The following is an 11674-nucleotide window of genomic DNA, read 5'->3' as shown; positions in this document are numbered from 1 at the left end:
CATACAGTAATATATTCATCTAAATTGGATCTTAGTGTGTCCTTGTGGCTGCTGGGTCTCTGCGTTAATGGTGTTTGTGAAAAAGGAACGGTGTCATCGCCTGATTTGTGTATGAGCCCTGTTATGTAAAAGTACAGTATATGGACAGATGGCGTGAGTGGTTTCCGTATTACCGTCGAGTTTGCAGTTTTTCTTCATCTCTGTTCTCGGTCGGACGTTCAGCCTCTTTTTGATTAGATGTTAAACCTACGTCATTCGTCATGTTTTCGTTGTTTACTCTTTTTGAAAGTACACAGTGTGTCAGGGAGGTGAGTCTGTTGAATACTCAGGTTTTCTGTGCAACAGGTCAACAAAGGGGTGGCCCGCAGCCAGTGTTACGTAAGACAGAAGCTACGCGGCCTATATTCCTCCATCAGGGCACCCCGTTACAAAGTGGGGGCTCATTCAGCGGACTTTAATCTTCGTGTGATGACACAGCCGAATATTTGGCTGGTTGATTTAGTGCCCATTGAGCGCCCTATCTGAAGACCAGTGCTTTGATAAAAACATGTATCTTGGAGAATGTTGATTTATAAAGATGATGGGCATTTAGGAGAACATTACGCTTCTTGTGATGAAGAAGAATTGCAAGCGCAACCCATCTTTTCCAGCATAAATCCTAAATTTACAGTGCTATCAATTGTACACATGAATGACTAATGTCTTGTTGCATTTTAATACTTTTTTGTCTTTGTATTTGTGGATGCCAATTGGCAATATATGGTCCACTGGAAAAAAAACATACCGTAACTTACTTGTGAACATTTTTGTGTTTTTCTATTGTTCCTGTGGAATCTGAATGCACTTAATCTGGACAGATGCTTCTAGAAAATCACTGTAATATAAGGTCATTTCCTGAGGACGCATGCTGGTTTTGGCTCTTGGTGGCGACAGTGGCCTCCCCGCCGCATATTTGGAAGCGTGTCAGATTTAATGTGGCCTCTTTCTCCTTCCGTTTTTGTCACTGTCTCCAACTTGACTTTCTTTCCCCATTGTACCCTTTTTCCTCGCCATTTAAACTAACTAACGCGTGTCTCTCTCTAAACACTGCTTTGATCGTCTCCATATCAGTGGAGCAGCTATAGTCGTTGCAGAGGTCGTAAAAGACAAAAGCAGTTTTGTCATTGTTTCTCTAACCCCTGCCGGTGCTGAGGCCGAAAGAGCAAAGTAGAGTCTGGGAACGTGTCCTGGGATGATAACAGTGCGTCGGTGTTGTGGAACCTTCTATTACGCTGAAAGAAGCGGAAGAACTTTGATAGTTTACTTATCGAAGCAGCCTCAGTACACTGATAGTGAAACACTATATATGTGCCCTTTTTTTATTGCACCGTGATAAAGTTCTTGCTCTGCACTGTTAGGGCCTATTAGCACTGTAAATGACTATTTTACTTCCCCTCCAAATATAAGTTGTTTTCAGATTTATCTGCCAAAAGTGAAATGCTCCTCATATATGAAGCTCATGTACAGGTTCCAGTTATTGGTTTGGGACCCAATCCTGGTCCAATAGATATCGTACCCTATATGATACACACTCGCAAAGGCAAAAATGGACCTCAAACGATGTAGGAGTCATCTGCATACAGTATGAACGCATCCTGGAGAGGAGATGGGAATTTAGCTATGGTGACTTCCCAAATTATTGTTTCTGTGGCGTTTATAAAATGGTGAATGAATACAACTTTAGTGCAGCCAGGTTAAAAGAGCAACTTAACTGGTGACCAAAACTAAATTTAGCATTTATATACCGACTTACTCAAGTGTGAATGATTCATCGCTCACACAGAAAAAAAGGGGCCACTTAAATACCTTTGCACTTCCCTTCTCTTTGAAACTATGGACTGGGAAAACATTTCAAGCTCTGCACCGCAGCTTTTCAAACGTGCACCCACTCAGAGCCAGTGCATTCTGTTTTGACAGATTAATACTCTTATCTTATCAAAGCTCACTTCCATACAAACAAACAGTCATAAAAGTAAATGGTCTTGCTTTTATATAGTACTTTTCCACCTAGCACACACGCATTCACACACCAACTGGGTGTTCAGCGTCTTGGTCAAGGACACTTCGGCATGTGGCACATTCCAGATCGAACCGTTCGCTAACAACGCGCTCTACCTACTGAGCCACAGCCGAAAATAGCAAAACAGCACAAAATTCAAATGTTTGTTATAGAATAAGCGCCTGGGGTTGCTAGACTTAACAGGACTGTATAGAAGCTAAATCCACCTGTGTTGTAAATTGGGCAAAAGTTTGTTGGTGAATTCAACTTTCTGCTTTTGAGAGAAGTGCTGCAAAGCTGTGGAAAGTACGGCACGAAAGTACAGAGCTTTACATACTCATAACTCAAGCAATACATTAGGGACTGAGAGGTATGTGTTCAGCCCCAAAATCATTCTGTAGCTTGTCAGCCGGCCAAAACATACAGTCAGAATCTATGGTCCACAGGAAAAACAGGTCACGCAATAGTCAGTATTCACAGAAGACAAGTACTCAAAAGAATCTTAAGAAAAACTATGTGCAGGTCATGGCTGTTAGTTACCGCACTTTGTATTAGGATAAGTGAATAAAACATATTCATGAATCAGTCCACAGTACCATAGCTCATATTTCCAACTTTAAGTTGTTCCTTATTTTACTGTAGGACCATCACTGCAATAGCTCCAACAGTAATATGGGTCGCTATAACCACAGGACACAAACTGTTTCACAAGTTGTCTCATACCATGGATACCTGATTCCAAACTGATTCTCTCAAGTCTCCAAACAGCAGCTTTAGGAACTGTATGTGCTTCCCATGTGCCTCTTGCCGTATCCCATTTCATTCTAACGTTCCTGGCAGATAAAATGTAAAACTAAACACGAGCCGACCCTAATTAAATAGCAGATGTGACGACTACGCCTGCGCTCAGTCCGAGGGTTAAAATCTCTGCAAAAGACGAAACAAAACAAAAAAGAGATGGGGAAAAAATACTCAGTGAGACAAAGAATAAGAGATTAATTAACACCAAGAGGACCTTTCAAATCACTGGATTAACTCCTCGTCACCTCTGCAGAGAGAGAACTGGCTTTTACTTGTGTTTTGCTGCTCGCTGGTGTAATGGAAACAGGCACACTCCTCTAAGAGAACACTGCGTCCTGTACGCTCACCCACAAAAAAATATGCTTTGGTCACTCAGAACAAAGCACCAAGAGGCAGTAAACATGTAGTTAACAGAAATGTGTCCAAGAAGGAGCTTACATGAATCCTTCAAGGGTGTCTACATTAAAATACAGATCCAACAAGTACTAAGTACATGTACTATGCTTTTTTTTTTTTTTTTGTACTGATATGCTCCATGGATAACAGTCACAGGGGAAACTGGAAAACACACAAAGAAAAAAAGGTTGGAGAAAACCCAGATTTGCTTTAAAATCTAGCAGTTCTTGGTTGTGGATATTTCAATATGACACAAGATGTGCAGGAATGTCAAATGCCACCCCAGAATAATTTACCATTTAACATCTTTAAAAACTCAGAAAAACGTGTTTATTATACCACAGAAATATGAGCTGAGAACATAAAACAGGAACGTCAAATAATACAAAAGAAACACTGTAAAAGCTCTTAAAAAACGACAAATTAAATATTTATCAAAAAGTATTGTGTTTTTAGAAAAGATTTTGTAAAACTGCCAGAAAATCATGGGAGGAGCAGTGAATGTTTATTTCACATTAGGGATTGTAATTCCTTTTTGTGCACTTGAAAAACTGATCAGGATCATGCTGAACAAAACCTGATTTGAGACACTTGACCGAGGTGGGGTTAGATCTCTTTTTCCACACTTTACTGAATTGTTGCTATACATACATATATAAAAAAATAAACTTTTTTGACACAAATGTCTCAATCATTGACTAAAACATCCTACTGGTTTTGGCTGAAATCAGAGAGCACTTCTCTTGCTGTCTCCTTAAAATAAAATAACTAAGGCTGAAGAAGAGAGATCAAAGAATTAACCTTAAATAACGCCAGAAAGAACTTGAAGATTTTTTTTTTTTTCACATTTCTCTGGTGCTCAGTGGCTCAGAGGTATTTATTATCTGACTGACCTTACAGACCCTCCAGGGACCTGATCTGCTCCAGAGAACCTTTCAGGATTGGCTGTCCTCTGCTAAACCTCTCACTTACTGACCTCCCGTCACTTCCCTCTGTCCCTTGACCCCAGTGATCGCACAGACTCAGCCTTGTCACTCATGATGTCACTGACACTCACGGACGAACCACCATGAGACCCGTTGCTATGTGAAGCGTGACTGTGAACATAGCCGTTGTTGAAGCTGTATCCATGGGAGCTCTTGCTTCTGTGAGAGCTGCTGCTGCTCTTGGGCCGACTTGGTTGAGCCTGGAACGTTTTACCAAAGGAAATTTCATCAAAGGACTTTTGTCTACGGAAACTGTGCTCAGAACCTGAGTCAGGCTGGGTATCAGGCTTTGAATATTGATCTGGTTCCTGTCCTTCGCCTACACATGGGTCTGCTGCATGTCCTGAAGCCTGACTGAAGGTCACATCTAGTAGCCTGTATTTATTCAGCGCTGTCCTGACAGAAGATGGAGATCTGGGAGGGGTGGGGTCAGATGCCCCAGTGGTGGCACTAGGCAGGACGTGGTCTCCCTGAAAGACAGAAGTTGAAAGTTTCATAAGAAAATGCAGTGTCAGCGTTAAACCAGATTATTGGGTCTCTGTCAGACCTAGACCATAAGCTGTGAGGAGAAAAGACTGTGTATCTACGTCTCACAGACGTTTTAGGAAGAAACTGAAACACTGTTGAGGTACAGACAAATGCAGGAAAGTACCAGAAGCAAACAAGGTGCCTTCACAGTACAGGCCTCTACCTCCAGTTTCTGCACATTTGAATGCAAACTGATCTTTTTTCCACACTGGATACATAAAAGATGATCTTAACTTTACAAGATGCAACATTTAAGTGATAAACATATCAATAGATGAATGATTTGTCTGTGTAGTTTAACATGCCATTCTGACAAAGGCCATTCTGTAAATGAGTAATGATTATGAAAGGAAACTGTTTACTGATTATGCTGTCTAGCTAGTGACATAACTGTGCGTGGTATTTCATCACATAAAAGGTAGCGTCTCGAGGCTCATTTTTTTTTCATTTCCTATTACTGCTAAAGTCATAACAAATGTCTGTTGAATCTGTAAAATGTTAAAGATTTTAATCCACAGACTGCGGCATGCAAACCTAGTAAACACACCTTCCCAGTCCACTACAGTAAGATGACTGAACACAACAATCAGTCGTTGAATGTGTCTATAAAACAATAACAGTCCACCTGTCGTTATAACGCTAATGTCTCCCAGATACCATTTGTGGATATCCTTACCGAAGAGACTGCATCAGTCCTGTACTCCCTTCTCCCCAGGGAGGCTGCATCATCCAAATACGGTCCTAGTGTAGAGGAGAGCTGGGGTCTTCCCAGAGGCTGGAAATCTGACTTATCAATCCCAGCCATTGATGCCAGCTGACCCAGGCTGATGAAAAGTGATGTAATTAATAAAATAATTTAAAGAAATTGCATGATAAGATGATGTAGTAAAATACTGAGAATCAGCCAACATCATCACATGCTGTAATTCATGCAGGTAACATTCGGCTTTGCCCAAATCAAATGTAAATAACAAAATTATTAATGTTCAAATAATTAAATAGTGGATAACACGTAAATTCAGCAAAAGCAATGTAATCCTAGTACTTGAAGAACATTTGAAAATGTAGTTAATAAAATCATTACTGATTAACAATTATACTGTAATTCTAAAACAGATGTTGAAGCTTAAATCAAAACAGCAACATGTGATCCATGGTAGAAAAAGCTTTCAAAGGGGATTCAGTATGAATGAAATGAATGAAATGAATGAGGGGTGTGGCGGTCAGAGAGTGATCAACAAATAAAACAGTGAATGAGCACAGACGCATCATGAAACTGAAACCTCTGTGGTAAAATAAAAGCCTTCCACTTGCCACAGCATCAAACGGTCCAATGAAAAAGAGACATGTTGTACCGGCCACCCACCCAGCATCCTTGAGGAGGTCCAGGAAGGCGTGGAACTTAGTAAAGGAGCTCTCAATGCTCTCGAGGACCGCCTCATCTTCAAGAGCGCTGAAAGCAGGTGGTGCTGATGCAGAACCTGCGAGCGCCTCGGATAGGGAGCGGTTGGCATCGTGAAGTCGGGCATTCTCCAACTCAAACTGAATCGAAATGAGAAAAAGGAAGAATAAAGGGGCAGCTTGAAGAAGCAGTAACTGTAAAGCATCTCATGTTGGAGATTGAAGATTAGACCTCCATGAGCCTTGACTCTGCTTTTAGTCTGGCCCTGCGCTCCTCTGCCAGCCTCAGACGACACTCTTTCAGCTCCATCTATAGGGCATGTGGAGGAACACAGTGTGGAGTGTGGTTCAGTCAACAGTTTAGGTTTCATGAGAAGACTTGTAAAATTACTAAATTTAAAAGCTCCATTTTAGGAAGTACTTTAGCTTCATGTGACTGACCTGCATGCGTTCAAGCTGCCGTCCACTGACAACGTCCTGGTGATTCAGAGAAGATGGTCTCTGCCCCACTTCAATCACAACTTCTTTCCCTTCCACTTCCTCCTCTCCCTCTGAACATGAGTCCACAGAAACCTTCACAGTAGCTGCACCCTAATAAAAAAAAACACACATATTTCACAGTGAATGATCAGAGACATGTACAAACACTGGTAACACAGTAATAAAGAGCAATACTTTTCTTTACAGTGTCCATAAACACAAGAAAACTAACCTCAAAGCTTTGATCTATAACAGTTACTCCAGGAGGCAGACCTCTGTCACAGATACATACGACACATGATGTCAGTCAAGATCAAGATTTTGATCAGATAATCACATTTTAAAAGTATAAATAACATGTTTTCAATTTATAAATGAAAAACTTCCTCTATTTCTTCCATTCCTCACCTCTGGCGTCCAGCTCGAGCAGCAGCACGCCAAGGCACATTAGAGGAGCGAGACTTTTGTGTCTTGTCAAGACCTGAACTCCGTCCACCCCGAGCTATACCCTTATGAGCAGCTGCACCAGAAAGAGCAAAGAAAAGGAAATTTACAGACAAAGATTTTTAAGACTGGTATTAGGAGCACTGACAAATGGTTTCTAATGGTGAATAAGTGAATTCCCCAAAGTATAATTCATTATAGTTCGCTGGTGAGGAGTTTGTCACCATATTGCAACATGTCCAGTCATTCAGCATCACCAGGACACGACACGGGTTGTTCACGAGCTGACAATACTGGACATGAATTACTGCTAAGGAATAATGACTCCACAATGCGCTTTGCATCTAAAAAGCACAGTCTAAACATCCCAAACAAAAACACTCTATGTGAGGGGAGGATCTACAGCGTTTGACCATATAAATGAAGGTAAATACACCTGAAATCATATGAAACAATTAGACACTAAGTTTCTTTTTGCACTTTTCAGGAGGAGTAACAAAGCTACTCACCACTTCTCCAGATTACTTAAAGGCAAAAAGACGAAATGTTAAAAAAAAGGCACTCAGCTAAATCTAAATCTCAAATTCAAGCCCTTCAGTCATCCAAATGCTCATCAAAAATTCTGTCAACACACTAATTATTTTATCTTACTACATATTTACCACAAGTTTTTGTTACAATTATCTGAACAATTTGGAATCACAGACAGGCACTCATGTTTGTGAAAGGCACTAGAAAAATATGTATATTACCTATCCTCAGTGTAGCTTTTCCTCTTACTGCGCTGGGTAGTGGTCTCCTCTTTGGACCAGAAAGTCTCTGTGGCTCAGTGGTTTCAGGCTTGATCCAACAGTACTGCAATACAATATAAAGAAGACATAAACCATGGAGTCTGCAAGCAAGAACTACTAAACAACATGCATGTATATGTATGATTTATACTTCATCTCTACACATAATCTTAGACTTTGAATAGTGCTAGTGGCACCAAACTCTCACCTCTGGTGACTGTCCGTTAGCATTCATTAGCACTTTCTCTATTATAGTTTTTATTAGGAGCTTGTCTGTAAAGTAGAAAACAACAAATATATTTGTGGTTTCATGTTTCCAAAGACGTTCATGAGCAATTACATTATTAATTTATTACAGTTCTTTATGGTAATTATCTTTTAATGTAATGGTATACCACAAGGACAAACAATAAACCAAGTTATCGTATTGGTCATACTTATATAAGTGTAGAAAATGTTTTGGCTTTGGTTGAGGAAGCTTCTTACCAACTAAGGGGTTACTACGAATATCTAGGACACATAGAGAAGAATTCGTTTTCAGGGCCTCCAGCAAACGACGAGCTCCTTGATTGGACAGGCCACACCTCTGAAGGTCCACAGCTATTCAACAAGTCCAAAAACGAAAAAAAAAAAAAACTGAGCTGAACTCTTCGAGTTAAACAGTTTGTCTCATCATATTCCTCTGACCTTTCAGTCAGTCACTGACCTTTAACCCAGAGGTCCTCAGCAAGTTCATTTGCTAGGGCAGCAGCACCCCGGTCCCCTATCAAAGTGTTACAGTTAAGGGTGACACGGCGGAGACCTCCCATTCCCTCAAACTGTGGCTGACGATACCTCAGAGATTCTGCCCACGCTGTACCATGTCTCTGCATTCCCTGATGCTGTGAACAAATTTGTATTTTCATACAACCATGTAGTTTCTGATGCACCAAGATGGACATATAATGGATATGACAACACATAACAAAGAAAAGAAAATTTGATATTGCACCTTGATGATGTTGGCCATATGCTCTGCCCCCCTCCAGGTGAGACTGCATCCTGTGAAATCTATTGTCCTGATGCTATTTGAATATTTGACACTTTGGCAGATAACTGAAACATACGAAGAAATGCAGTGTGCTCAAATACTGTACAATCTTGTGGAAATTTTTAGTAATATGAAGGTGCATACCTTCTAAGCCCTCATCGGTAATCGGGCAGTTGGCAAGAGATAAGTTTTCCAAAGAAGTGCTTTTTGCCAAACCCTGGAAAACAACACATCAAAGTTCACACTTGAATAAAGTTGCTTGAGAAAATTGTTCAAAAAATGTTTTTGGAAACAAAAAAATTGTAGGTGTCTTTGCGTCAAGAGTCTCTAAACAAGTAAAGAACAAAAACAATAAAACTTTTTTTATGTTTATACTCCACATTAGATTCTCTGTCAGCGGGTACCTTTGTCAAGGTGATGAGGTCCCTCTCTCTCAGTGGAAGTCCATTAAGCTGCAGAGTCTTGAGGTTGGAAGAGATAGTCAAACACTCTCTCAGGGCCTTGCACAGCTTTAATGTCATGTCCTTAGAGCGAATGGCTGGGATTTTCCTCCTGAAGCTAGACTTATAGTACTTTCTATCTGAAAACAGATGGACAAATGATTCAAGTTCGTGTGCAAAACTGGTAACAGAATTTCCATTTTACGTGCACATATTCCAATACCATACGTAGAGAATATAATCAGGTTTAATTTCAATTAATTGATTTCCGTTATGATTTTCTGACTTACCTGCATCACCAGAACACAAACTAGCTTGGTGAGTGCTGCTTATTGCAATGTGGTGCAGGTGTTTGTTGATGGATATACAGCTAAGAACAGGTGGCCAGTCAGTTAGTTTGAGCCTGTCTCCGTTGAAATCCAACATCCCTTTGTCGAGGTGCATCTTAACAGCAGGGAGGGGGACCAATTCCTGCCTGGCACAGGTAAAGTCATAGTACGCCAAAAAGTCCTGGGCACCCTGCTGGCGTATCTGAGCGCTGTCTTGAACCATCTTTGACCTGAGAACCAAAATGTTTTATGTAGTCATTAAACGAAGTATTATCTGTTTAAGATAAGGCCATTAAAGAAATTAGATTTTCTGCAGTAGTGATGGGGAGAAAAAACAGAGCATTAGTCTTCGTGACTTTGAATACAGTAACATTACTGTCTCAACTCAAGTCCTAATTTCTGCACACATGCAATGTGTAACTTAACTGTCAAAATAACCAAAGCATCCCACACAGTTTCCATCTTGTGTCCTGGATTTAACTAAAATGAATGAATCAGCTGATCCGCAGTGTGCATCATTTTTGGGGTGGTCTTTCACAATCAAACAACACATATTTGGACATATTTGCTCTGTCACCTGCTCAGAAATGTCAGCCATAATATATTAATATTTCCAAAGTTTTTCTTACAAGAAATGGACATATAGTTAACGTTTATCATGTTAAACAATAGGAGCTATCAAACTAAACCTACCCTGTATTGCAGGAGGACATATTTTGGTAGTTCTGATATTAGAAACTGAAAAACAGCTCTGCTCTACTACTCCAACATTACTTGGTCAACTTATCATCAGTATTTCCTCCACAAATATTCCACTAGCAATACAATATCAGGTGTTTAAGCCAACACTTAAACATTACAACAGCTATAACGGTATCCGGCTGATACATAGCTTGTTTGACTGGCAAGGATTTAAAAGTGAAAAATAAGATACACCTGCCCTGTTTCAGCTAATTTCTCTTGTTTTGAGGTTTATTTTTAAGGATGTGTGTTCACTTAAACGTTAGCAGGAGCCAGTGGCCTTAGCTAGCTAAGCTCGTCTCCTAGCAACCGAACAGTGCTGTGAACGGTCACTTTTTACCTGAAAGTCTGATTTATGAGTAAATCATATTTGAAAAAACGAAAAGAAACTAGACAGTGTACCTTTCACATGTAGCTGAAGTCTCTACATCCGTGGCAGTGCTCTCTGGGCGTCCTTAGAGACTGTCGTAAAACTTCTGCTACGTCTGTTATTGTTGACAAAAGCAAACGAGCGCTCAAATGTGGCGCTGTCGTACCAGCAAAGCCTCGCCTATTTCTCTTCCTCGCTGTATCAGCAATGTGTATCACTAGTGGCTCCATCCAGACGCCTGCTGCCACCTATTGAAGCATAGATATAATGACTGTCCCTTGCTTTACAGCAGTTGTTCCTATACAGTCAATGAGCGGTTCTCAGCATTTTTTGGGCCAAAGCCCTCCGTTCAATACTACGGTTAGGGACACAATGTACGGTGGCCGAGAGACCCAAGAACCGCAATTTAACCATGCAGGGATGAATGAGCCTTTTGTCTTTCTTTCTTTTCCAGTTCTTTTTATTGGCTTTTAAGCAAATGTTCACAGATGCACAGAATGGTCTTCAAGGGTGTTGTTGCATTGTTGCTGAGTTATACAACTGTTTTCATTTAAATATTTTTAATAATAATAATAATAAAGCAATAAATCCCTATAAATTAGGGACTTAAAGGCAGGGTATATCATATTTTGGCGTAATTTTGTCCAAATTCAATGATAGCCAGTCAGCTTATTGTAATTCAAATTTTGTGAGAGAACGCCTAACTTTTGTGCTTTCTCCTGACTGTGTTCCAAGGCTTTTAAAGAAAATCGTCCCGTGAAGTTTTCCACCAATCACAGGCCATTTTACATTTTACATTTACAGAGTGTCTCTGTTAAGGGCTCCCATTGGTTACTCCATGTAAGTCGTGTGCGTTCACATCTCACTGCTAGTCAATAATGTTGGATATTGATGTGCTA

General features: G+C 40.4%; 1 protein-coding gene across 1 annotated transcript; it reads right to left on the bottom strand.

Annotated features, from left to right (window-relative positions):
- Positions 1–3542: 3542 nt before the first annotated feature.
- On the bottom strand, positions 3543–11128 carry cep78 (centrosomal protein 78). Its single transcript, XM_047591412.1, has 16 exons — positions 10808–11128; positions 9626–9894; positions 9300–9475; positions 9040–9112; positions 8857–8960; positions 8572–8746; positions 8352–8465; positions 8074–8138; positions 7827–7929; positions 7039–7150; positions 6863–6905; positions 6592–6741; positions 6383–6460; positions 6116–6291; positions 5426–5573; positions 3543–4691 (listed from the first exon to the last, which is right to left on the bottom strand). Exons 2-16 carry the CDS (start codon positions 9885–9887, stop codon positions 4218–4220), a joined length of 2253 nt encoding a protein of 750 aa, XP_047447368.1. The 5' UTR covers positions 9888–9894; positions 10808–11128; the 3' UTR covers positions 3543–4217.
- Between the last annotated feature and the right edge of the window lie 546 nt (positions 11129–11674).

Source organism: Mugil cephalus, chromosome 8 (genome assembly GCF_022458985.1).
Source record: "Mugil cephalus isolate CIBA_MC_2020 chromosome 8, CIBA_Mcephalus_1.1, whole genome shotgun sequence".
In the NCBI taxonomy this organism is placed as follows: Eukaryota; Metazoa; Chordata; class Actinopteri; order Mugiliformes; family Mugilidae; genus Mugil; species Mugil cephalus.
Note: the sequence above shows the minus strand (reverse complement) of the source record. Positions and strands in the feature narration are given on the sequence as shown.

Coding starts and splice junctions, on each gene's coding strand:
- cep78 (XM_047591412.1), bottom strand. CDS start 9,887: ATGGTTCAAGACAGCGCTCAGATACGCCAGCAGGGTGCCCAGGACTTT. Junction 8,961..9,039: donor TACCGATGAGGGCTTAGAAG/GTATGCACCTTC, acceptor CGTATGTTTCAG/TTATCTGCCAAAGTGTCAAA. Junction 6,461..6,591: donor GGCAGCTTGAACGCATGCAG/GTCAGTCACATG, acceptor CATGCCCTATAG/ATGGAGCTGAAAGAGTGTCG.